Source organism: Acinonyx jubatus, chromosome B1, assembly GCF_027475565.1.
Source record: "Acinonyx jubatus isolate Ajub_Pintada_27869175 chromosome B1, VMU_Ajub_asm_v1.0, whole genome shotgun sequence".
Lineage (NCBI taxonomy): Eukaryota > Metazoa > Chordata > Mammalia > Carnivora > Felidae > Acinonyx > Acinonyx jubatus.
This window is the reverse complement of record NC_069382.1, coordinates 116,569,809-116,597,803: the sequence shown is the minus strand read 5'-3', so window position 1 is coordinate 116,597,803 and position 27,995 is coordinate 116,569,809. Positions and strand designations below refer to the sequence as shown.

The window sequence follows — 27,995 nt, the reverse complement described above, 5'->3', positions numbered from 1 at the left end:
ACTTAGGAAAACAGCATCTTGTTTAATATTTTATGAATGTTTAATTCAGTCCTAACTAGATTTAGACTCAGACTAGTGCTCGTGTTGATGTTCTTATTTTAGGTCAATGTCCTCCAACATTGCCTCCACAATATTATGTGAGCCAAATTTGTAATTTAAGATTTTCTACTGGCTGCATAAAAGAAAGAAACAGGTAGAATTAAGTTTGATAATGTATTTTAACCTAAAATATTCAAAATACTATCATTTATTCATGTAATCAATATAAAAAATGAAAGAAATAGTTTACATTCTTCTTTTTTTCATACTTAATTCAGACTGGCCCCATTTCAAATGCTCAAAATCACCACATGTGCTAAGTGGCTACCAAGTGTTCAGCAAAATTTTAGACATTTATATTGGTTATAACTTAAATTGGCTCCATCTTTTATCTTTTCTTTCCTGTTTCTAAATTTTGTGCAAGAAAATCACATTTACCAATAAAGAAGAACTAAATTTACTTTCATTTTAGAAAATAAACATTTAGAAAGAAAAATTGTCCCACTTTCATTTGAAATACCACTTTAACTATTGGTTCTCATTAACAGAAAAAAGATGGAGTAACTTTTGTAAAGCTCTGAGTGTAACTTCCCAAAGATGTATTAAGATGCTGAGCATAAAGAGAAAGTATATATGATACGATCAAAAGTCAAGTGGTTGCTACATAAAAAAAAAAAAAATAGATTTCAACTGTAATTTGCAGCAGGTGAAATAAAATATTTAACTTAAGACAAAAACCTCTAACTTGTTAAAATTCTAAAACTAATCAAGTTAAAACAGGTAGGGGTTGGAATTTACTTTGTTCCCTGAGCATAATACTTACTCCTTCTAAAATCACTAAACATTCTGTATTTCTATATTCCCATTTGAAAATTATCCATAGCCTTGGTGATTTATAAGACCATCGGCAAACCAGGGCAATACCCACATGTCTTAAGGTCATTATTCGACTTTTCATTCCATTTTCATTAAGCTTTTCCCCAAAATGGAGGTTTGGGAACACATTTTACTGTATATTCAGACTTACATTCTTAGTTTAAAATGGAATGGACGTTGCAAAAAGAGCTCTGAATAGAGTTAAGTTTTTATTACTTAATCTTTTAGGTTACCTTATTGAACCTAGAATTTTAATTGTGTCCAAGTAAAGATGAAGAGAATAGGATTATTTCTCCCCTTGACTGTGGTTAAAAGAAAAAAAAAATTGGGATGTGACAGTAAAGTCATATACTGTGTTATTTTGTAATCTTTTTGTGTGTGAGACAATTTAGTGAGCTTCAGTTTTTATTGATTGGATACAGAAATCATGTAAAAAACTTAGAAATGATTGCTATACTTATGCTCAGTTAGCCTTGCATCTGAGCAGTTTGGCTCCAGAGACCATGGTCTTAACCATGACACTACACCACCCCCTTCCTTATAAAACTCTGTTTTATAGACTGAAATTCATGGGCCAATATATGACATTTTGTATTTTGTTAAAATGTAAATTTTAAACCAAGTTAAATGAAACCCTGTGGAGAACATATAGACTTCCTCTTAGGATATATACCCATAAATGTAGGATTAACTTTAATTTGTATATAGAATGGAAATAATAGTTTTGGCACAGATTTCTTTTTTCCTTATTAAAAAAAATAAGAGGGTGAGAAATGAAACAATGATACTGAGGAAAGAGCATTGTGTTCCTTTGGGCTATCCACACAGAAATCTTAGAAGTAGCTACAAATTAACTCATCATTTAACTACAGCAGTACTGGCTCTTATTTGGCAGGGCAGGAGAGGGGAGTGGGGTAGGGACAGATTCATAGTCTGACAACAGCTATGGATTCTTGTTCCAGAAAAATGAATATCCTTCAAAAATTCTGCAAAATAATTTTATACTGTCTGTGAACTCTAAGTTAAGACTGTGTGCTCTAAGAAATCTTAAATCTCTTGGACAATTTCTAAGTACCTGAAGTTTGAGGGTTTCTGAATTAGGTTCTCTTAACATAGAGCCTAATATATATTTAGAAAATTTAAGTGATCTGTTTCATTTCTAAAAATTGCATTACAAGTATTTAGTATTTAGTTACACTAATTTTCACAATAACTCTCTTATATGGAAAAAAACATGAGCATAATCAGCTTCCCTGTCTATTCTAATAATGTTCTAAATATTTAGGAATATACTTTTTAAAGAAAATGAAATCCATGGGTCCATGGATATGTAGTATCCATGCATAAAACAGTCAGATAGTAAAATTCATATTGGTCTCAGTAGGAAATGGTTATACTATAGACAGAATTTACGTGTGCTCAACCAATTAACTGATAATATACAAATTACAATGAAATAACTTATTCAAGACAAATCCATCAATAGGCAGATGCACCAAACCATCCCAAAGACATTTGTAATTTTTCCTTCTTCTTGTGCGTGAGCACAAGTGAAACAAATATGCTTTAAATATTTTTAAAAGTGACACAAATGAATTATTTCTTAAATTCTTTAAATTGTGTCTACATATGGAAAATGGTTGGATTCTTCGTATATCAACCTTAGAAATATCTTTAAGAGAATGATACTTCTTTGAAAAGTGTGGTTTTAGTTTCATGTTTCCATATCTCTTACCTCCTGATCTTTTTCCGCTTTTCTTTCTAGAGCCTCAAATTCATCCAAATCATTCTTTTCTTTTAATTTCAATTCCATTTCTTCATTTTCTCGTCTCAGTTGTTCATAGTCCAATATCAGATTATCATAGTTGGCACGAAGTGAATTCAGCTCACTTTCTAAGTTTTCCTATTGGCAACAAAACCAGATTTTCAAGACAGTCAGAATTCAAATCATATATTGTTTCTTTTAGATTACTCAAATAATTAATTTAACCTTATATCATGTAGCAACTTAGGTCATTCTCTTCTTCAATATCTTTCTTTTTTATTTTACTTTATTTATTCTCAAGTTAGTTAGCATACAGTGTAGTCTTGGCTTCAGGAGGAGATTCCTCTTCAATATCTAATGGTCTAGTTTCATCCCGGGTAAAATAAAGGGTGTGAATTTCGGTAAACTAGCTAATTTAGAAGAGCAGGCAATTTTGAAAGGAGTATGAAGAAAACATCTTATAAACAATGCTCTGCCAATATTTAACTGGAAAAGTTGTCGGGAGGAGGAATTTGGGGAGGTAGGGTGTATACTGGGAAGTCCATTTGACCACAGTTTTTTTTTTTTAATTTTTTTTTAACATTTATTTATTTTTGAGACACAGAGTGATACAGAGCATGAGTGGGCGAGGGTCAGAGAGAGAGGGAGACACAGGATCCAAAGCAGGCTCCAGGCTTTGAGCTGTCAGCACAGAGCCGATGCGGGGCTCGAACTCACAGACAAGATCATCACCTGAGCAGAAGTTGGCTGCTTAACCGACTGAGCCACCCAGGTGCCCCATTTGACCACAGTTTTTTAAGCTCCTTAGTAATAAAGCTGATAATTTAATTCTCTACCTATCTGATGCCTGTTTTATTTCTCAGACAGGTCTGAATTTAGGAAGGGAAACAGAAATATTCTTCATTGACCTCTAGTTTCATGTTTTACCATACTCAAAAGAGGCCTGTTCCTGTTTTGTATACTATTATGAGAAAGAGATAAACTGTAAGTTATAGAAACAAAAATAAACACCAGGAATTTTTCAACAATAACACACTTCCAGAGGATGTTTTAGGGACATAAAAGCACTTTACCTCTAATACTCACCTAATTATAACTAATATGATGGTTAACTAATGGTAAGAATTCCCAAGCATCACTGCAATTTCACTCTAAAACTAAAATGAAATTTCCTTAACAAATACATTTATAAAACTATACTGTATTTCTTTGGACATTAGTAGCCTAGAAAGTAAACATGGACTCTCTACCCACTGAAGTATTTACTATAGTATTCCTTGTTTACAGTTTTGACAAGGTCATATATAATATATTTACTTTTATTTTTCAGTCTTATTTGGCAATATTACCCCCCACCCCCGATGTGTCATTTTTCTACTATATGCTTGAGAATTTTGACACTTTAAAAATCAGCCTTTTTACCCTTATGGGTCTAAGTAAAAACAAAAACCAACAACAACAACAAACAAACAAACAAAAAATCACGAATACCAAGATCTGCTGGTAAAGAACCAGAAGCAAAGGTTCACCTAATATGATACACCTACATTATGAAATTTTTCGCCTCCTCCGCATGCCAGTTAGCAACTAGCAGTGTTACGAGTAATTAGAACCAAAACTGTTACCGAAATTAAGTCAGAGCTTATAATGTGCAGCAACAATAGTGAACACTAATAAAAAATGAATTTTAAAAAGAGAGTATGTCTATGAAGTACACTTAAATTACCTGACTTAGTAGCTTTGTTGCTGGATTCCACTCTACCTCTGTTAATGGATCAAGAGTGTTACTGAAAATATCAGATTCTGAAGAGATAGCTATAATAAGGAGAAAAAGAAATTTATCCATAAATGTGTTAATAAAATTTCTCAAAAGTCAAAGACTATAAGAAAATCTGATCAGAGGTAATAATAAGATCCAATTAGGTAACATGTGCTCACAATATGAATGCCAAGAATATATTAACAACAGATATGATCATTTATAGTATTGTATGAATTAAGATCCCTGGTTGGAGTTAGTAATATAATATAGATCCTTAATAAAATATAGTTACCTACATTATAGGGACAAAATCTGAATTTAAGATTTGATCATTGTAAGTAGGTTTTAAAATGCCCTTTAAAAATACTGATAATGTTGGAGACGTTATTTTGAAACATGTCTGTGTAATGTCCCCCTTCCAAGATTAAACAAAGTTTAAGGCAGATGTTATATGGATTCTAATTTAATTGGATAATGATTAGAACAAAAACCAAACAATAAAAACATGTCTCATGTGTTTCAACTACAGTGCATTATTCTTAAGAGTCTTGAAAAAAATAGAGAATGTTCACTGTCTTAAAATTACTAATTTTTTATCATTATCTACATCTGTAATCATATCTAAAATTCATACATTTTATTAAATGTGTTCACCACATTAACTGAATTATAAAGAAAGTCTTTCTTTACAGGGATAATTTTTTGTTTTGATTTTGAGTTTTTGATTTTTTTTTTTTTTTTTTACTTTAGAGAGAGGGAGTGCAAGTTGGGGAGAGGACAGAGGGAGTGAGATAGAGAATCCTAAGCAGGCTCCATGCTGATTGTGGAGCCTGACATGGGACTCGATCTCACAACCCTGGGATCATGACCTGGGCCGAAATCAAGTCAACCAACTGAGTCACCCAGGTGCCCCTACAAGGATGCCTTTATAATTAAAAGCAGCTGAAAAAGTACTCACATTCATCAATTTCTCCTATCATAGTTACAGCTGCCTTATGTGTTTTTGTTATATTTGCTGACATATTAAATTCATTTAAATAATTTGAGTCCTTCATTTTGTTAATTTTGCCAAGACACCAAGTGACTCTTCGTTTTCTTTTAGCCTAAGGAGAAAGAAATAAAAATTACCTCGCACAGATCTGGGCTCAAACATCATAAAACAAGGGAATTAGTTTTCATTTTTGGAAAGCACTAACTTGGTAGAATTCTTATTAATCCTATGTAATATCATACTGGGCTTAGGACATCCTGTGAGAACACAAACTTTTAAAATCAGTGTTTAACCCATAAAAAAATTTGATGAAACAAATGTCATGTTTTATTTGAAGGTTTATTTACAAACTTTTCTGGGACTTAATTGAAAGGACTTGGCAGACTCACAACCCTTTAAGTAAGTAATCCAGTGTTCTCCAGAAAGGAAGTTGCTGTTGCCACACCATAGCCACCAAAAGCACGTCTGAGTCTCCAGCTTTAACTGACAAGGGACAGACAGTCCATTTGAATTTCCTGCAGTGAATGAATCTCACACACGTGGCCTTCACAATGCCAGTTCTCTTCCAATTCAGTAAAGCTAATGCCTCCACCAGCACTCCTGACCTCATTGTTCCTTTCTCCCTTGAGACCTTGCTCCCTGGGTTATCTGTTCATGTCATCTTTACCAGTTCCCTCCTATTAGCCTGATAAATGCTCAAGCCTCTTTGTTTACTTTTATTTTATTTTAGTACCTTTTTTTTTGAGAGAGAGAGAGAATGAGATTCTTAAGCAGGCTCCACGCTTAGCAGGGAGTCTGACCCAGGGCTCGATCCCACTACTCTGTGATCACGACCTGAGTCAAAATCAAGAATCAAACACTCAACCAACTGAGCCATCCATGTGCCCTATTTGCTTTTGATTTTTTTTAAAACAAACTCTTCAGTCCTTACTTCTATCTACCATTGTATTCTTCCTCATCATCCATCTACTCCTTCCAGGAATACCTCTGTCTCCCAGCTAGCTGTCCTCACCTCTCACTCTGCTTTGCTGGTTTCTCCTCCTCTGCTTGTGTTTTTCCATATTTCACATTTACCATTTTTCTGTGGTCCCTCTGCTAGGTCCAAGTATTGTCTTATTCAATCCTCTCTACAATCCTATTACTAGGATTTATAGATCCTTTCTATAGATCTATAAATGATCCTTTCTTCTGAAGCCAGTCCTCTCTACTGTGTTCATGATCCAATCCCTTGGGGCCATCTTAACCCTCTGTAAAGTGGCTTCCACTCCTACCACATAACTCAAATTGATTTGTAAATGAGCTTCTTATATCCAAATCCAAAAAGTTTTTGTCTAAATTTATCCTTTATTTATTTTTTAGTTATTTTAATGTTTGTTTATTTTTGAGAGTGAGAGAGAGCATGAGCAAGGGAGGAGCAGAGACACACAGAGAGAGAGAGAGAGAGAGAGAGAGAGAGACAGACAGAGAGAGACAGAATCCAAAGCAGGCTCCAGGCTCTGAGATGTTAGCACAGTGAGCAATGTGGGGCTCGAACTCATGAACTGCGAGACCGTGACCTGAGGTGAAGTCGGACTCCTAACCGACTAAGCCACCCAGGTACCCCATGTCTATATTTATCTTAATTAAGTTCTTAGCAGAATGTGACATTGCTAATCACTACCTCTCTGAAATATTTTCTTCTCTTAGAGACCACATTCACCAGATTTACTTAACTCTACAGCTAATCCTGGGCTCCCTTTGGGATTCTTTTGCCTTTATTGAAAAGTTGTCCTTGGGGTCTTTGGCTCTCTATTCTTTTCATTTTCAACATGCTCCCAGAACAAGACTATCCATTCCCATGACTTTACTTTGGATCTGTAGTATCTAATGGCCACATTGGTATCTCCACCTCACAAATTTCACTTGAATTTCATATATTTGGATTTTCAACTGCATGACACCTTAAACTGGAGATGGCCCAAATAAAACACTGAGCAGCTGCACTGAGCTTCATCCAGTGTTCTTTAACACCAGCAAGCCTAGCAATGTTTGCAAATTATTCTGGATACCTCCCTATCCCTGTCCCTCACATCTAAACAATCATAAAGTCCTGTTGAGTCTACCTCTCACACAGCTCTCCAATTTATCCACATCTTTGGCATCTCCAGAGTCACAGTCCTTGTACAGTCCCAACCAATCTGATGCACACAAGCAGACACACCTTTCTAAAACACAGTTCTGTGTTACATACAAGGCTTTTCCTTGTCCTTAGCATAACACAGTGTTCAAATCCTTCACTATGGTTTAAAATTCCTCTGCCACCAAAACATTCTAAGTCCAAGAAATATATTATGTTGTTTTCACAACTCCGAGCTTTTGTACTTGTGGATCTCTTCCTAAAATATTCTCCCTTATACCTTCTATTGGACTATTTTCTTCTCGTCAGTCTGTCAACAAATAGCTCTTCGAATGTCTTCTTTATACCAACTATGGTGACTTGAGCATAATGTCTATTAATAATTACCTTAATTAAGAGCATACATATATTGAGGATTTGCCCTGTAGAAAGTGTAGTGTTAGGCACAGTCTATGTATTATTTAACTTAATTCTCCCAGCATTCCTATGAGGTGGAGATCTAGATATCTCACAAATAAGAAAATGCAACAAAGTGTATTTAAGAAATTGCCCAAGGTAAAGAGTTAGGAACTGACAGCATCAGGATTCAAATCCAGGCAGTCAAGCTCCAGAGGCCATCCTTTTAACCATGATACCATTATAGCCAAAACATACTTACTTGACCAAAAAAAACCCCCTAACTCTACCAAAAACAAAAAGTACACATACTGGAAACCAGAATTTTCATCACTATGTTGATTTGTATTCTAGATCAATTATCCTGAGATTGATATTCTTTTTCTTTAAGGAGAAAATATTCCCATATACCCTAGACACCTGTGGTTCCCAATCACTTGATCAACTTCATCAGAATTACTTAAGAAGCATATTGAATATAGATTCCTTGTCAATATTCCAGACTTCTTGTGCATTTTTTTTTTTTTTTTTTAATTTTACAGAGAGAGCAAGCGTGAGTGGGGGAAGAGGGGCAGAGGAAGAAAGAGAGAAAATCATAATCATTCATACTCAGCATGGAGCCTGACATGGGGCTCAATCCCATGACCTTGGGATCACGACCTAGGCTGAAATCAAGAGTTGGATGATCAACTGAGCCACCCAGGTGCCCCTATTCTAGATTTCTTGAATTAGGATCTCTACATGTAGGATCAGAGATCAGTATTTTTAATGAACCTTTTAGGTTTTGCTGACACATAGGCAAACACACAAAATGTTCTGGGTTTCCTGAATACACTGTAACAAAGGATAAGAAATGCATAACTATATTATAAACCTATAGGAATACCCATCCTAGTCTCTATATACTAAGTCTGAGTTGTCATTCCTTTAAATTTTACCTTTAATTCCTGTTGTGATGTGAGGGAAGAAGAAGTCACCAGCATCCGTGTTAAGTTCTGAATTTTCTCAATCTGTACTTTTTGAAGCAAATCTTTTTCTTCCAAAAGTTGGGCTAATTGGTCTTTTTCCATTGCCTGGGCTCGAGTCTCTAAAGAAACCTATAGAGTATAATATTAAGTTATATTAATAATAAACATAGCTAGATTTTCAAGCCTTGAAAGTAGCTTGAAAGAACAGAATATTAAATTTGTATGTGAACTATGAGAATTTACATTTTACCGAAATAAAATATATCTTACCTATAGAATACTAATACTCAGTTGCCACAAAGAGTAATTTTTCTAACTTATAATAAAGTAAAATAAACATTTCTTCCCATGTGACTATTCTATGCCATATAGATTATAACAAGGCTGTTAAAGCAATCCTATTAATTGCCTAAAAATTAGGCAGAGAAGTCATAACAGCAGAGACTTGAATACCTACAGCAAAGGAACAAATGTCCTCATAAGACTTCCATTTGATATTTTAGCTCATTATTAAAAAGATAACTAAAATATAAAATTTTTACAAAATATGGGACCACAATAGTTTAAATAAACAAATTACAATGACAAATGATTATGCTATCTTATTAGATTGTTATCTTACAGTCAGAAGAAGAATTCAAGATAATGTGAACATACAAAAGACACTTTTAAGTAATTATACATGGTCTCTCTTTTTTAACCTAACTCCCTATGCATTCATGACAATTTAGAGAGACTATCTCTACTTGGCCCATCTGAACATCTCAAATTTTGCCTTTTGGAAATGAAAAACAATCTAACATAATTTCAAGAAATCAAATTTTTCAGTTTATATTAAATTGAAAAATTTTTATGAGTTGATTTCTTCTTACTTGAAAGCTGTTTTAAATTTAGGTTGTAAAAGGTATAAAGAACTTAACAAACTCAACATCCAAAAACCAAATAATCCAGTGAAGAAATGGGCAAAAAACATGAACAGAGACTTTTCCAAAGAACACATTCAGATGGCTAAGAGACATATGAAAAGATGCTCAACATCACTCATCATCAAGGAAATACAAATCAAAACTACAATCAGAGATCACCTCACACCTGTCAGACTGGCTAAAATTAACTCAGGAAACAACAGATGTTGGTGAGGATGCAGAGAAAGGGGAATACTTTTGCACTGCTGATGGGAATGCAAACTAGTGTAGCCATTATGGAAAATAATATGGAGGTTCCTCAAAAAATTAAAAATACAGCTACCCTACGGCCCAGCAGTTGTACTACTAGGAATTTATCCAAAGGATACAGGTGTGCTGTTTCCAATGGGCACATGCACCCCAATGTTTACAACAGCATATAAATCTTTTTCTTAAATTTAAGAAACAAAACAGATGAACATAGGGGAGGGAAGGAAAAGTAAGATAAAAACAGAGAGGAAGGCAAGCCATAAGAGACTCTTAAACAATTTTTTTTTTTTAATGTTTATTTAGTTTTGAGACAGAGAGAGACAGAGCATGAGCAGGGAAGGGGCAGAGAGAGAGAGGGAGACACAGAATGTGAAGCAGGCTCCAGGCTCTGAGCTGTCAGCACAGAGCCCGACGCGGGGCTCGAACTCACAGACTGTGAGATCATGACCTGAGCCGAAGTCGGACGCTTAACCGACTGAGCCACCCAGGCACCCCAAGAGACTCTTAAATACAGAGAACAAACTGAGGGTTGATGGAGGGGTTGTGGGTGGGGGTTAATAGGTAATGGGCATTAAGGAGGGCTCTTGTTGAGCATGGTGTGATATATGTAAGTGATGAATCACTATATTCTCCTGAAACCATTATTACACTATATGTTAACTAACTTGGATTCAACTAAAATTAAAAATCCAAAAAGGAAGAGTCTCCTGTAAACAAAAATAAAGTTGAATCATGTTTGCATAAAAAAAACAAAACAAAATAAAACAAAAAACCCCCGCACTGTGAAAGTCACTGTTCAGAAAATGAAGAAACAAGCCACAGACTGGGAGACAATATTTGCAAAACACATATTTGGTAAGAGATTAGTATCCAAAAAATACTAAGAACTTTTAAACCCAACAATAAGAAAATAATCCAATTTAAAAATGGGCAACAGATCTGAACAGACATCTCACCATAGATGATATATAGATGGTAAATAAACACATGAAAAGACAATGTCATATGTCACTAGGGAATTGCAAATTAAAACAACAACGAGATACCCACTACACACCTATTAGAATGGCTAAAATCCAAAACACTGATAATACCAGATGCTGAACAATGTGGAGCAACAGGAACTCTTACTTATTGTTGGTGGGAATGCAACCACTTTGGAAGACAGTTTGGCAGTTTCTTATTTGTAAAAAAAAATTTTAATGTTTATTTATTTTTAAGAGAGAGGGAGGGAAGGAGGGAGGGAAGGAGGGAGGGGGAGAGAGAGAGAGAGAGAGAGAGAGAGAATGTGAGTAGGGGAGGGGCAGAGAGAGAGAGAGAGACAGACGGAATCTGAAGCAGGCTCCAGGCTCTGAGCTGTCAGCACAGAGCCGGACGTGGGGCTGGCACTAGGGAGTGGTGAGATCGTGACCTGAGTCGAAGTCGAATGCTTAACCGACTGAGCCACCCAGGCGCCCCCAGTTTCTTATAAAACTAAACACACTTATCATTTTATACTCACTAGGATGGCTATTATATAAAAAAAGTAAAATGAATAACAAATATTGGTGAAAGTGTGGAGAAATTCGAAACCTCATGCAATGTGTTGGTTGTGCAAAATGGTACAGCTTCTGTGGAAAAGTATGGTTGTTCCTCAAAATGTTAAACATAGAATTACCATCTGACACAGCAATTCTATAACTAGGTATGTGTGCAAAAGAACTGACAAGAGGTACTGAAATAGATACTTGTACACCAGTGTTCACAGCAGCATTATTCATAATAGCCAAAAGGTAGAATCAACCCACCTGTCCATGAACAGGTGAATGGATGAACAAAATGTGTTATATCCAGACAATGGATAAAAAAAGACTTAAGTTCTAATACATAGTATGACTTGGATTAACTTTGAAAGCCTTTTGCTAAGTGAAATAAGCTAGACACAAAAGGGCAAATACTGCATGATTCCACTTGCCAGAGGTGTCTAGAATAGGTAAATTCATAGTGACATAAATGAGAGTAGAGGTTACCAGGGGCTGGAGGGACGGGGGAGAAATAGGAAGTAATTATTTAATGGGTACAGAGTTTCTGTTTGGGACAATGAAGAAGTTTGGGAAATAGTGGCAGTGATTATATCAGTACACTGTTAATGTACCTAATACCACTGAATTTTACACTTAAAAAATGGTAAAATTTTATGTTTCTATTTTAGCACCATAAAAACTTACGACACAGCCTCCCCCCCCTCCCCCCCCCCCCCAAAAAAAAATTAGGTTGTAGACCTCAGCTATTGAGGAGTTAAGAATCTCTGGGTATTTGGGCAGCTCTTAGTTCTAAATCTGCCCCTATTCTTTTTTTTCTTTTAATTTTTATTTATTTCTTTTGAGAGAGAGAGTACAGGAGCAGGGGAGGGACAGAGAGAGGGAGAGAGAGAGAATCCCAACAGGCTCTGTGCTGCCAGCATGGAGCCCGACACAGGGCTCGATTCCATGAATCGTGAGATTATGACCTGAGCTGAAATTAAGAGTTGGACGCTCAACCGACTGAGCCACCCAGGCGCCCCTAAATCTGTCGGTTCATACATACCTCCTCTAACTGTTTTTTAAGATCCATTATTTCTTTTCTGTATCTTTTCAGGAGAGCTTCATCACTTGATACCTCATTAACATAAGGAGTATTCTTCATATATTTGGCAGTGCTGGCAAACTGGGGAAAATACAAGAGTGTTAAGTGTTCAACATCAAAAAAATTAATAATATTTAGGTTTCTTGTAATTACGTTTTATAAAGAAAGATCAATCCTCTTCCCAGGTGGCTTAATACTTTTGAACACAGAGAGTATTCTCTATCCTTGTAACTTACCCTGGCTGCTAGTCTTCAGAAGAGTCAGGGAAATATCTTAAAGACATATGCCAACAGAGAACCTACAAATACTGGCTTACTAGAATCCCACCCACCTCTCAAAGTCAAGAGCAAATGCTCCCTCTACTCTGAAGCTTTGCTTCCAGTGGAAAGTACCTCTCCTTCCTCTGAACTCTATTCCATTTATTAACAGTTAATTAATCCAAGCCAATCACGTTGGAAGACAGGTCTTATCTTCCTTATAGTACTTTAAGATTTTTTTTTTAATGTTTACTTATTTTTGAAAGAGAGAGAGAGCACGAGCAAGGGAGGTGCAGAGAGAGATGGTGACACAGAATCCAAAGCAGGCTCCAGGCTCTGAGCTGTCAGCACAGAGTCCGATGCATGGCTCGAACTCATGAGCTGTGAGATTGTGACCTGAGCCAAAGTCAGACACAACTGGCTGAGCCACCCAGGTGCCCCTTCCCTATAGGACTATAAATTGTGAAGTCAGGGACTGTACTTTCTATCTTTGTTTCTTTCATACTACCTTGAGCCAGTGCTCAATAGCTATTTAAAACAATGTTTCTTAGAATGTATCAGAAGTAACTTTAAGTGGGTCCATGAAGGTGACCATTAAATAACATTGAACCCTTGACTGAGATGGCTATTCTATTGACATTTCTCATTTTTCCTTTTTTTTTTTTTTTTAACAGAATATGTAAGCCTTAGGCTCAGAGCAAAGGCAATCAACAATGAGCTAGCAGGAATTTAAGAGTTATTTTATTATAAACACACACACATATATGTGTTTTTTGGGGTACCTATTTGTTGAAAGTGATACTAGTTTTTCATTCATGGGATTGAGATAAAGTTTCCTTCTACAATAAATAAAGTAGAAAAAGTGACTTTCTTAAAGAGAAATGTATCAGTATAATAGTGTTGGATACAGCAAAACTGTGGAGGTGGGATATGAATAATTGAAATTTGGGAAAATTAAGGAATACTATTTAGTAGACAGTATACCAATTTTATCGTAATAGATATAGTATGTCATTAAAAAAAAAACAAACCCTAATGTTAGTGGGTAATTTTTTCTTCTTAAAGAGGATTCCCCACTCCCACCCCATGCCCCCCCCCCGCCCCGGCCTGAATATTGAAATAAAAATCAAACTTACCTGTAGAGTAGTAAGGGTTTCATCAAAAGACACTGGAGTAATTGTGCAGATAATACGTGTTTTTGCATTTCCTCCCAAAGAATTCTGGAGAATTCGTGTTAATTTACTGTCTCGGTAATTTATGAAACCACTTAGCGAGAAAGGAGTTTGGGGAAAAAAAAAAACAGTAAGAATTTTTATTTAACAAAAGTGGTTGGTTTTTAATGCAGAACCTTAAATTAGCTACAATTTAAAAATTAATTCTTTATAGGTTACATGAGGCAGATCAAAACTACTCAGTAAAAAATATTTAAAATAGAAAGCAAATTTAGGAAGTTGTAGTCATATATTTAAGAAGCTAAGCATGCTCACAGAATCGCAAAAGCTTTTGAACATATTGAAGAAATCAGTACGTTTGAGTGTCACTGAAGTATTAAAATTCTCAACCTAATGAAAAATGTAAGCAGTAATAGGTAAATGTACAATGGAATAAACTTACCCAACTTGTCCATCGCTAAGTTTCTTGATCACTTGTCCCAAAATAAATAAACTGCGATTTATATTACAGCCTTCCTTGAGTCGCACACCTGCATTTATTAAGCAAACATAAAAATGAAGACTAACTTCTGTATTAGATGATTAACTCATTTATCAATAAATTGTAAGAGAAACTAGAAATTAAAGGGTTAGATGATAAAGTCTGTGCTTTGGATTAGATCTGAGTCCACCTTTAATACCACTGGTTGAGCTCTTTCCCTGTTCCTCCTACCTAGTAAGTGAATCAGAAAGGTCACCACCTCAGAGAAAGAGCAAAAAGAAAATGATGGCTAAGAAAAAAAATCAGAGGGAAGTAAAGTTCATTTCCCCCAAGAGCCTAATTCCCCAGTTCAAATCTATTTTTTCCAAACCTCCAAATATAGGCAACTATAGACTTACAACCAAATTAATTCCTATTAGGTGCACAACAAAGTTCTTACTTTTAAACTAATATGCTCTCATGAGTCATATACCCCCCCAAAAAAGTACACTGAAAAAGCTCTTTCTCCTGTGCTCCATTCAACCAGTTCCTGTCCCCCTACTAGAAAATCACTTTTCTTAGTTGACTCTTGTAGAGATTTTTAGAAATTCAAGTTCATATATGTTTATTTCTTTTTTACACAAAGAGTAGCACACTATATATGCTAATTTGCATTTTGTTTTTTTTCACTTGGCAATATATCATATCAGTAAACACTGGTGTTTTTATCTTTTATAGCATAAAATTCCATTATATGGACGTATTGAAATTTATTTCCTCAGCACCCTGTTGAGGGTCATGTACGTTTTCAATATACCACATATATAAAAGGTACTACAACAAATAGTTTTGAACAGCTGTTATTTTACAGATGCATTTTTCAGCTATTGCTCTAACAAACCAGCTAAAACAACAAGCATTTATTTCTTGTTTACAGATTGGAGGATCCACTGGTTTGGTGAATAGAGACCATGCTCAGAGGAGTGTCTCTGTGTCAGGCTGTAGGAAGTAAACACAGAAAGGTTTGACATCTTCATGATCTTGAAACTTCCCATCTAAGTATGCTTTTCCATTTGTTTAAGTATTTGATTACATCCTTTAGGTCTGTTTTAAAGTCTTCTTTATTTTGGTCTTGTGTAATTTGTGTTGAGTTTTTTTCCTAGATATTAGATCTTTTAAGTCATTATTGTAAATGGAGTCTTTTTGTACACTAAATATTCTAACTGGTTGTTGTTTGTATTAGGAGTTATTAATATCATATATTAATTTTGTACCTGACTACCTTCCTGAATTTCCTTACTAATTATGAAAATTTAGATGGTTTTCATGGTACTTTCAGCTTTGTAGCCATACAATCCTACCAACTGCATAGTTTTAGCTTTTTAATTGATGCTATAGTAGCCCCAAATAGATAATTTGCTAGATATGGAAGCTGCTTTTTACATTAAAGAGTCTTGTCACAAACTTACTATCTTTATTAGTTTCTAAAATGCAAGGTAGCACTTCTTTATTCTGTAAAAGAACAAGATAACACTTAGGCCAAAACATTTATGAGTTTCCATTACCTTCAGCACCTGTTTGAGCAGCTCTTTCACTGCCTGCAAGATCAACCAAATTCTGTAAGATAGATGAAAATGAAACTTTAGGAAGGGTAACTTGAAATAAAATCCCAATGACTGAAGGAACAATTTTAACACATGGTTTAACAGCATACCCCATCTGTATGCTGGTCTCTCGCTCCACCGGTTAGGGCCTTAACATTTTTGGGTCAAACTGATGTGCATACTTTGTTCCTGCCTTATAATATAGCCTCCATAATGTTGTCAGAATAGATTCTCTATTTACTACACAAAGTTCAAAACCTTACCATGGTGAATATAATTCTTTACAATCTGGCACTTGTGTTCCTCCAGCTTTAAATCCACACATTACTCACTCTGAATTCTAGCTGACCTATTCACTATGCCCTAAATGCTTCATGTACTTCTATGCTTCCAAGAGCTATCTTTTGCCATTCCCTTTGTTTAGTTAGTTCTAATTTTCTAGACTGTCCCTATTCTTTACTCAGGACCAAAGACAACTGTTACCTTCTTAGTGAAACTTTGCCATCTTTATCCTTCCTCTCTCACACCTTGATCTGCTCTTTCAATTGTGTACCCAAGGGTTTTAAAGATACAACTTACTCTTCAGCACTTACTGTGTTGAGCTAGTCATCTGTGTCTCTGCCTACACTGTAGCATCTTTAAAAGCATGGGCCTCTCCTTCATTTCACAAATATTGTTGACAACAAGTGACTGCCTGTCATGCTCCAGGCAGTTTGTTAGGTACTAGGGATATGGCAGTGAATCAGACATGTAAGTTCTCTGCTCTCATTGAACTTTTATTCTACATGGGGCAGGCTGGGGAGAGGAGAAAGTTGGTGAGAAACAAGAAAAAGATAAGAAATGCATCATGGCAGATAATTTTTTGTTGTTTTATTTATTTATTTTGAGAGAGAGCAAGAGAGGGACAGAGAGAGGATCCCAAGCAGGCTCTGTGCTGTCAGTACAGAGCCCGAGGTAGGGCTTGAACTCACGAACTGTGAGATTATGACCTGAGTTGAGATCAAGAGTTGGATGCTCAAGGGACTGAGCCACCCAGGTGCCTCATTAGAGATAATTTAAATAGAGTGCTGGAAGGGGAAAGAGGAAGGTACAGAATAGGTTCTTTGGACTTGATGGCAGGGAAGTCCTCCCATTAAGCTAGAATCTGGAAAGACAGAGAAGAGGGGCCCAGCCATGCAAAGCCTAAGGGAGCCATACTCCAGATAGAAAGAACAGCTAGTATACCCAGTCACAAAGCAGAAATAAGCTTGGTGTGTTCAAAAAATAGGAAGGACAACAGAGTTGGTGAAATGGAGTTGGGACAAGACTGGGTCAGAGAAGTGGGTAGGGGTCAGATGGAATGGGGCATGGTAAGCAAGAGCAAGAACTGTGGATTTTCTAAATGTGATGGGAAATGGTTTAAGCAAGAGAGTGACAGACATTTTGGCAGAGAAGGGTGAAAAGGGTGGGTGGGGAAGGACTGGAGAGAGGCAAGAGTGGCAGCAGGGAGCCCATTAGGCTCGTGTAGGAATCTGAGCAAGAGGTGAATGGCGGCTTGGACTAGTAAGGTAGCATGGGAAACAGTAAGTGATGGAGGGATGTGTTCCTTATTCTTCTAATCTCAGAGCCTGGTACTATGCTCAGAACATGATGCAGTCTCAGCAAATATTCTCAATGCATTAAAACAAAGTCAGAGACTTTCACGGATGGGCAGTAATTATGCACTCCTGCTTTAATTATGTCCTATCTCAGACACTACTTTCTCTAAAATACTCAGTCTAATCTTTCTGGTGTAGCATCTACTACAGAAGACCTAGATAAATAATAAAGGAGCAAAGTAGTGATGAAGGCAGCATGAATTGAGGAATAAAAATGGGAACAAATATTGGTGTTCAAAGACACCAAGAGGCACCAATCTATCTGAGAGAGGGCTCACGTGGAGTAGAGGGAAATCAAATTAGGTTGGTTGAGAGTGGCCAGAATTTGCCAAAGGATGCAACATAACAAAAGCAGTACTTAGTAACATTAGAAATCTGCCAGCAGACCGCAGAAAGGAAGACCAGAGTCATAGAGGCCAGGTCAGGAGATGAGGACCTAAATGAATGTGATGCCCATGGGAATGTTGAATAAGAAATGCTGATGAATGGGCACAAAAAGGGGAAGGCTGAAAAAGATGAGTCGGAACTGACTCGGGTCTAACCTAGGTGACCAGGATAATGTTGGTACTACTGGAAAAAAGGAATATTCACTATGATAGAAAGAAATTAATTTTGTTTTAGACACACTGAAGTTTGAAGTAACAGTGAGACACACAATTATAATCATCTTTATAAAGACATGAATTAGAGCTCAGAGACTCTAGATAAAATACTTGACTGTCATCAATACAGAAACGATAACAGAATGTCTGAGGGCAGACGCAGGAAGCAAGAAAGGCGACAGCAGAACACTCCTATGTTTTAGACAGTAGAGTAGGAGAAAGAATTCCCACAAAGGGAACAGAGAAGAAGCAGAGCCAAAAGGACCTGGATATTATGAACCAGAAAGATCAGAAGATGCTAAAAAAACAAAACAGAACAAAACAAAACAAAACAAAACAGAGCCAGAAAATGATCTTTTGAGGAAGACTTCTTTCCAAGAAGATACTTACAATAAGTAGAAAGGCTGAAGGGTTGGACCAGATGGTATCTATATTTTTTTTTTAATTTTTTTTTAACATTTTATTTATTTTTGAGACAGATACAGAGCATGAACAGGGGAGGTTCAGAGAGAGGGAGACACAGAATCTGAAACAGGCTCCAGGCTCCGAGCTGTCAGCACAGAGCCCGACGCGGGGCTCGAACTCACGGACCGAGAGATCATGACCTGAGCCGAAGTCGGCCGCTTAACCGACTGAGACACCCAGGGGCCCCAGATGGTATCTATATTCCCTAGATGATAGAGTGTCAAAGTATATAAAAAAGTCATCAAGTTGATTACTGAACATGTCGAGAGTATTAAAGAAATTATTAAAAGTTAAAATTGTAGTCAAATATCACAGATTGGGTTTAGAAAACAAAACAGAAGTTAGGTTTTGTGTTTTATTGTTAAATTAAAGCAAGACCATCTACTAAAATAAATTTTATATTGGTATGGTAAAATAACTGAGGTGAACAAGAATTAGAATTTATTAAGACTCTGATTTTTCAAATCTGTAAGTGAATAATTAGAGATTTTTTATTTTTTTTTTCCTTAAGTTTTCAAGAATAATCTTAAATCATATCCTACATGAAGCTAAGAAATTTAGACCCTGAAGACAGAAATAAAGCAATATTGGCAAGGAACAGGAAGCAAGCACAAAAAAAAGAGAACTTCTTCAGTGCAACAAGAAGGAAATGGTGGCTTACTTATGTAGAAAAAAGAAATGTTTACATCATGCTTATATTCACTATTCAGCAAACAAGTACTCAATACAAACTACGTACACTGTGTTGGGGCTATCAAGATGAATAAATGTCTTTCTTCCCTTCAAGGGATTTACAGTCGTAAACACAATGTTTATAATATAAAACACTTCCTGGGGCGCCTGGGTGGCTCAGTCGGTTAAGCGGCCGACTTCGGCTCAGGTCATGATCTCGCGGTCCGTGAGTTCGAGCCCCGCGTCGGGCTCTGTGCTGACAGCTCGGAGCCTGGAGCCTGTTTCAGATTCTGTGTCTCCCTCTCTCTCCGACCCTCCCCTGTTCATGCTCTGTCTCAAAAATAAATAAACGTTTAAAAAATAAAAAATAAAAAAAAAAACAAACATTTCCTTATTTTATTTAAGAATGAACTTGAATAATGTGATTTACTTTTTAACCATCCCAGTTAGGTTTTTGTTGATCTCACGAGTCTCAATTCTTTTGGCTGAGACAAAACAACAGCAACAACAATACCAAATCGCCCCCACCCCCATTTCAAGAATATACTCTTAAATGTGTACGGAAAAACTCTTCCCCAAGAACTCTGGTTAGGAAAAGTGCTTCGCTCTAAATTTTAGGAGACAACAGCAATAACATAACAGGAAGAAAGATGCTCTGAATTCGTCCGATGTTTCAGCTTGTAATCTTATGTTTATAGATGAGACTAAACTACCAATTGATAGGTGTTTTTGCCTGTTTAGTTAACAGTTCTTATGAAACCAAACATCCAGCAGCCAAATTAAATTATGGTTTGGCCCATGTGGTACGGTATCATGGTCCATCAATACTCACCAAATGGGACACCTTGACGGATCCGTCACAATTGGAAGGTTCCCCTTTCTCTCTACTTTCCAAAATCTAGACAGAAAAGACAACTTGTAAAAAATCAGTGCATTTCTAATTGGAAAGGCCAAACAGAGAGTTACCTACCATCCTAAAAATGGTATGAGAACGACTGCTTCTTTGATTCATTTTTGTAATTCCATAATGTCTGTTCTCTGTGAAAAGGGAGTCATATTTCAGGTGTGTATATTAAAATCAAAGAAAAATATTGACTTTTTTTAGAGTGAAAAGTGTGATTTAAAGCCTAAATACATTCAACTGAATAGTTTTTACAAGTGTTTTGGAAAAATACAGTATAAAGTCTTACTCTCTCCTTTTGTGATCCACTTCAAAGCCATTTCTGATGTATAAACAACTTCTTCTGTGAGATCAGCCACATATACATTCCTCTGAAACAAGGTTAAGAATAGAGAAGTCACTAAAAAGTTGCATCTCACAAGAAGGTGTGAGCTAGTATAGAATTCACATGCAGAAGTTACAAATGGAAAATGGATGAAAATAACAAGTAAACAATGATATATACAATTTATTTCTGTACCAAATTCTAACCTGATACTTCCATTTTGCTCTTTTTTAGGGGGCACTTATACCAAAATATCACGGTTGTCAGTGTTTAAAAACGATACATGTTGCTCATATGCTATCTCTATAAACACTTAAGAAACAAAAAAATAAACCATACAAATAGGAGACAGTTTAAAAAATACAGAAATTAAAGGTAAATATTCAAGAACATGAATCCCAATAAGAAAGACTATTTTTAGAACCACACTAACTCTGTTACTCACGTTGAAGTCTTCCCGAATTATTAAAGGCTTCATTTTTTGAGTGTCACAGAGTAAGTCTGTAATGGTTTCATTGTATATCTCCATGTAAGACACGCGTAAGAGAAATTCTCTGTCAGGAAACTAGCAGAAAAAAATATGTAAAACATCAGAGGTCATCCATTTATGAAAACCTAATACTGAATACTTATGTGCTAATATTAAATATTAAAACATTCTGAGAAATTATCTTTGTAAAGCAAACAACAAACAAAACCTCATGTCGTTTTATATCCACAATAAACACAAAAATATAAAAACATGTTTCAGTAATAATGGAAAGTATAGTATCAAAGAATTAGAAGAGGAGAGTGCCTGGTCCAACTCTCTGAACTCAAAATAAAACCTACCAATGGATGTTCAAATAAGAACATTAAAAATCATTAAAATAGTAATGAAAAAACAAACCTAAAACCAGTTCTTAATTAACTAGGTTGCTTATTCTGGCCTTCTGCTTTCCTTGTCTTTTTTCTACATCTACTTTTCTGCTTTTTTTTTTTTTTTTTAATTAAAAAAATTTTTTTTAACATCTATTTATTTTTGAGAGAAAGCACAAGCAGGGGAGGGGCAGAGAGTGAGAGGAAGACAGAATCTGAAGCAGGCTCCAGGCTCTGAGCTGTCAGCACAGAGCCAGATGCAGGGGTAGAACCCACCAACCATGAGATCATGACCTGAGGCAAACTGGGATGCTTAACTGACTGAGCCACCCAGGCACCCCTCTCTGTTCCTTTATAAGCACCGGTAGCAGGGAGCCTGGGTGGCTCAGTCGGTGGGCATCTGACTCTTGATTTCGGCTCACAGTTCATGAGATCGAGCCCCTTGTCAGGCTCTGTCCTAACAGTGTGGAGCCTGCTTGGGATTCTCTAGCTTTCTTTGCTCCTACCCTCTCTTGTGCACATTCATTCCCTGTCTCAAAATAAATAAATAAATAAATAAACATTAAAAAAAAATCACTGGTAGTTAAACAAAGACAACGAGGAGCTAACCATTCTGGTAAGCTTTTCCTGTTCCTCAACACCCACTTTTTGGTGTGATTATTACTGTTTCAGGATTCAAGGAAAAGAATGAAAGAACTTTAAGCTCTACATAGTAAGTTTGTGGGGAAAAAAATGAATCTGTTATGCCTTCTTTACCCATGGCTAATTAAGAGATAACTGTAAATCTACTTCCTTTCATCATTATAAGAAAACATATTAAGGTTTTCATCCTACTATTACTACTTTTCCCTTTATGTGCCAGAAATTTACCTAAGTTATTTACCTTTTTAATTTTTTGGAAAATGTCATGAATTGCCCTGGGTATTACTCCCAAATAATCCTCTGAACCCATCATGGTATATGTTTTTCCTGAAGCAGTCTGCCCATAGGCAAATATGGTACCTGTAAAAACAAAACACACACACACATGCAAAGATTAAAAATGAATCTGTAAGATGTGAAACTATCAATACTTGAACAGAGAACCAATACCAAAATATTTCTACAATGAATACAAACCATTGTAGCCTTGTATGGCAGAATCTATGATTGGTACTGCTATTTCTTCATACACATTTTTAGTAGTTTCATTACTATGAAAGACGCGATCTAAAAAGAAAAAAACACATATACAGAAGTTAAATCAAACAAACCAACTTTGTTTTCATTCTTAGTAGTTGTCCAAAGAAATAAAATGGTCAGGATATGATAAGATAAAATATTTAAGACACAATATTCTCTTCACCTTATTGGTCCTCTGAAAAAATATTCCTCTATAAGGTAAGATGTGTTGGTCCTCACACAGAAAAAATACAAGTCAGACTTCTCAGCTATTCTATGTGCTTTTAAGAGTCAGCAGGGCACAGTGGCTGAATACAGGGTTATTGAATCAGACTCTCTGCAAATCTGGTTCCACCATTTATAAGCTGTGTGACTTTGGGCAAGGTGGTTGATGCCTTTGTGCCTCAATTACCCAATCTGTAAAATGGATATGAATTCTCTTCCTCATAGAATTATTGTGAACCTATAGTCAATACTTAAGAAATATGACTAAGTATTTCCTAGTATACTGAGAAATTTTAAGGTTTATACTTACTACTGAGAAATTTTAAGGTTTATAACATATTTAGCAAGAAGACCTAGCTCAAACTAAAATAAGAAATGCACACATATGGAAGAAGAGACCTAACAAAGCTGAAATGTTACCAGTTGGCTGGCTGCTAAAGTTACCAGGAATGACCAGTTGGCTGGCTGCTAAAGGAGGCTGGGTTTAGAGTACATTTGTACTGATGAATTCACTAGTCTAGGATGTGGTTCTCTGCTAATTTTGTTAGCATAATTAGCACATTAAAAATGGACTACTCTTTCAATGGTAGCCTCATATTAAAAAGCTCACAAGAAATGCATTTCTAAATCAGGAGGGAAATGCATCCACGTGCAATGAGAAATTCAGTGATCACATGGTTTGCATCACGACAACACATTTGCCCTGTTGGCAGAGCTCTATGGAAAATCAAAGTGCCATCTGAAGGCTGCTTAGGGGTTATGATATCAGAGCAAGGACAGATGGCAGGATAATTCAAATCTTAATGCCATTTGCTTTAGATAAGTGGATAAGTCCAAATCCACGATGGGCATACATGGCTACAGAGAACCCATAGATCATGAGTCTGAATGCTTGTGCATCCCTCTCTCTTGGTTTTATAATCTCTGGCATTTATTGTACTACCTTTTTAAAAATTATGTTAATACTCTAAAACAAGTCCTTTACCAGAAATTGTTTTCTCTTCTTTACATCTTTGCTCCAAAACCTTTTATGATGGCTTTCTAGCTTAATGCTAGTTCAACATCCTAACCATTCTTACTCCCAGAGTTGTTGAGAGGGCCTCACTGTTGCCCTGAGGTGCCTAAATGACAGCATGCTAGTGAGTCTGACTCTTCCATTTGCTAGCTGTGTGACTCTAGGCTTATTTCAGTTACTCTGAAATGCAAAGGCACCTACTGTATAGTACCTACCACATAAGCTTGTTATGAGGATTAAATGAGTTAATAAATATGACATGCTGAAAACTGTATCTGGCACAGTGTCAGCAGTAGACCCATATTAAATCAATATACAAATTAGCTGAGTCAACGTTCAGGGCCTCCATGACCTTCTGCCCCAGTGTCGGTGGTACCATTTTAGAAACCTAGACTAGTTATGTCCCACTGTAAATCTCACAAAGCTTATGCTGTCACAAATGTAATTACTTGTTTAAAGCCTCTCTCTCATCATATGAGAAGTTCCACAAAAGCAGGGGTAGGTCTTTGCTGTATTTTAGCAGACAAAGAAGGAATATCTTCACTACTTATTCTTTAAAGAATTTTCTTAAAAATAATTGTGGAAAGTATATACTAAAATCAAAGATCTTAAAGATGACTTGATACCAAGCAACATATTTTAGGCTTATGGGGTTTTAGGCCACAAATACACTAATGAATAAGAGGAAAAAATGTTAGTTTCAACCTTGAGGCACTATGACTATAACTGCATTTTTAAAAATATAATTTATTGTCAAATTGCCTAACATATAGTGTGCTCTTGGTTTTGGGGTAGATTCCCGTGGTTCATTGCTTACATACAACACCCAGTGCTCATCCCAACAAGTGCCCTCCTCAATGCCCATCACCCATTTTCCCTTCCCCCATCAAGCCTCAGTTTGTTCTCTGTATTTAAGAGTCTCTTATGGTTTGCCTCCCTCCCTCTCTGTAACTATTTTTTTCACTTTCCGTTCCCCCATGGTCTTCTGTTAAGTTTCTCAGGTTCCACACATAACTGCATTTTAAATAGCAATTTATTATCTTATTTATCATACATGATGGATGAACAATTTTTGAGTTTTTACTAATGCAGTTTACACAAGGCCTCGGCTGATCTTTAATGACAAATCCAGTATTATGGATAAGCCTTTTGTAGTCCTAATAGGAAAAGGATAATATATTAACTTTTGATGCTATTATAAGCTTACCAAAATTGAAGGATTTACTGCCATCAACTTGATAAATAGCATTATTGTCAGTTTTCCAGTAAATTTGGGTATCTCCTCCAAGAGCTTCTTCTCTGAAAGAATAAAAACGCTGCATTTTAGTAAAACTGGTCATGGAATTCATGTCATATGGCAGATAATTTAAAAGATTCTGTCTTCTGAAAAATATTTTATTTTAGTTAATAAATAAATTTATTTATTTTTAAATGTTTATTTATTTTTGAGAGGGAGAGACAGAGTGTAAGCAGGGGATGGGTGGAGAGAGAAGGAGACAGAATCCCAAGCAGGCTCCAGGCTCTGAGCTGTCACAAAGCCTGACATGAGCCCCAAACTCACCAACTGTAAGATCATGACCTGATCTGGAGTCCGACGCTTATCTGACTGAGCCACCCAGGTGCCTCTTCTGAAGAATATTTTAAAAGATAGTATTGGGGAACCTGGGTGGCTCAGTCAGTTAAGTGTCCGACTCTTGGTTTTGGCTCAGGCCATGGTCTCATGTTTTGTGAGTTTGAGCCCCATGTCAGGCTCTGGGCTGTTGGTATGGAGCCTGCCTGGGATTCTTTCTCTTTCCCTCTGTCTCTGCTCCTCCTGCTCTCTCTCTCTTTTTCAAAATAAGTAAACTTAAAAAAAAATAGTAGTATTGACTTATACTATCTATGAGAAACATGGAAAATCTGCCTTTGAGGAGCCAAGACTTTTAAGTGGGCCAAGACTTTTAACTCCTGCCTTCTCATGGGAGTTTCCTGGTGAAGTTCTTCATTTCTACCCTCCTACCTAGTACTGGTTGCTGAAAAGATACATTCAAAATGCAACTCTGATTATGTCACTCTTGCTCACAACTTTTAAAAAACATCTGAAATTCTTAACATGGCATACTAGATCTGGAACATGTTTATTTCTCTCTTCAACGTCATCTTGCTCTAAGTTTCTATACATGCCTAACTGCATATCAATTCTGACTGCTTATCAGTCCCTTTCAAAAATAAGAGATTAAATATTGTAATTGTAACATAATGGTCTTCTAATGCATTAAGTAATGAGATATTTAAAAATAGGAAATTCCTCATTTATTAACACCTAGTGATATTTAACAAATATTTCTCAAACACAAAATATGTTAGTATTCTGGAGTGAGGGCCACAGATCAGAGAGAAGCAAAGACTTCATTCCCCCCTTCTTTTTTTCTCTGTAGCATGACTCCTGTAACATTATGTCAACTTAACATTCTGTATTTTTTACTTTATTTTCTGTCTGCCCAGTAGAATGTAGATCCACAGGGGCAAGGATGGTAGTGTCTGTGTAGTAGAGTACACTGTACTAAAAAAAAATCAGTATTGATAAATATCAGCCATTCAACGTTCTGAATGTTGAATTCAGTCATTGACTGAAGTCTTGAGTGCCTTTGAATACAACGCAACAAGGCAGACTAGTCCTTGCTCTCAAGAAGTACACAGTAATAAGGGAGAGGCAGTTAAGTGCAAAATGACAGATGAGTACAAATAAAAACCTTTCCGATACGACTTCCTTTAAGGAGTGGGGTGGGGTGGGGTGGGGAAACGCATACGGGGAGAGGCAGTGTAGGGCTGGCGTTGAGGTCTTTAACGTTGGCGAGCCTGAGTTAACATCTAAAAGACTCCTACAGCTGGAAATTGTCTTCTAGATCTTCCGATCCTTCCTCTTGGCCACTACCAGATAAGGACACCGTGGCACAAAGGGGGTAAGAGGCCGAGATACCAGGCAGCAGGAAGGAGCAGCGAGGACTCACTCTGGGGCTCAGGCCCGCGCCAGAGGCCGCAGCTGGGACCCGGTCTCGGTCTGGCCCACCTACCTGCTGTTGAGCGGCCGGACCCGCACGCACACCGCGACAGCCCCTTCCTCCGCCATCCTGCCAGGCTAGATCCCAGGGAACTGGCACAGTTGTTCAGCGTCCCTTCTTCTGAGAGCACCGGCCGCCCCGCCTTTAAGTTTAAAATTTCCCAAACTCCGCGTCTGATTGAGCCGCGGCCTCCTGACGTCATGGGTTGTTCCACTGCGCTCGGTGCGGGGGGCGCGAGGCCGGCGGCGCGTCCACGGATAAAAGGTGGAGGGGGGAATAAAGGATCTGGAAGAGAGTAGGGTAGGGAGTCACAGAGAGGAGATGCAGGAAGCAGGCGGCGAGCGGCTGTTTTGGCTGCAGCGGAGAGAACTATTATCTGCTAAAAGTCACTGAAATGCAGGCAGCTGTTTACAAACCTCACCCCTAAAGAGTTTGCCGTGTGTAGGAAAATAAGGCAGATAATTTTTTTTTTCACAAAGAGTTAAGAGCTTTAAATCCACCAACAGAATTAAGAATCTCCTAACAGCTTTTTAAAATTAAAATCACCTTAAAAGACAAGAATTGAAAGTCACTTCGCTGCCCCGAAACGTAAGAATCTTGTTGTACTCTTTAGAAACTGAGTTTTACGTTTTACATTTTCCTTTTTCTTTAAACTCCTATTTCCAATGGCTGTGAGTTCCTAAGAGGAGCTGTTTTGGAAAGAGAATTATTGAACACTGGAAAAACTCTTTGAGTAATACGGTGAACATTTATTAGCAAGAGTGGGAAAGTAATTCTAAATAATTCTTTCCTGGAAATAGTGCTATTTTCTTTTTTAAAAATATGTATCATAGTAAAGTGTTAACATTTTCTTTAAGAGTGATTTCATTCCCTTTCATAGTTGGTTTAAGGAGCTTCAGGAATTATTC

General features: G+C 36.7%; 1 protein-coding gene across 3 annotated transcripts in view; it reads right to left on the bottom strand.

Annotated features, from left to right (window-relative positions):
- The window catches only part of CENPE (centromere protein E), a 79,826-nt gene extending 52,584 nt beyond the window's left edge, over positions 1-27,242 (bottom strand). For all 3 annotated transcript variants that reach the window (XM_027061724.2, XM_027061741.2, XM_027061750.2), the window contains exons 1-16: positions 27,100-27,242; positions 25,254-25,345; positions 22,765-22,854; positions 22,529-22,647; positions 21,233-21,352; positions 20,752-20,833; positions 20,532-20,599; positions 20,394-20,459; positions 16,147-16,198; positions 14,564-14,651; positions 14,086-14,215; positions 12,654-12,773; positions 8,884-9,042; positions 5,401-5,545; positions 4,407-4,495; positions 2,651-2,818 (exon numbers count right to left, since the gene is read on the bottom strand). In XM_027061724.2, the coding sequence (XP_026917525.2) occupies positions 2,651-2,818; positions 4,407-4,495; positions 5,401-5,545; positions 8,884-9,042; positions 12,654-12,773; positions 14,086-14,215; positions 14,564-14,651; positions 16,147-16,198; positions 20,394-20,459; positions 20,532-20,599; positions 20,752-20,833; positions 21,233-21,352; positions 22,529-22,647; positions 22,765-22,854; positions 25,254-25,345; positions 27,100-27,155 (1,644 nt within the window). In that variant the 5' untranslated portion in view covers positions 27,156-27,242. The remainder of the gene's footprint in view (positions 1-2,650; positions 2,819-4,406; positions 4,496-5,400; positions 5,546-8,883; positions 9,043-12,653; positions 12,774-14,085; positions 14,216-14,563; positions 14,652-16,146; positions 16,199-20,393; positions 20,460-20,531; positions 20,600-20,751; positions 20,834-21,232; positions 21,353-22,528; positions 22,648-22,764; positions 22,855-25,253; positions 25,346-27,099) is intronic.
- Between the last annotated feature and the right edge of the window lie 753 nt (positions 27,243-27,995).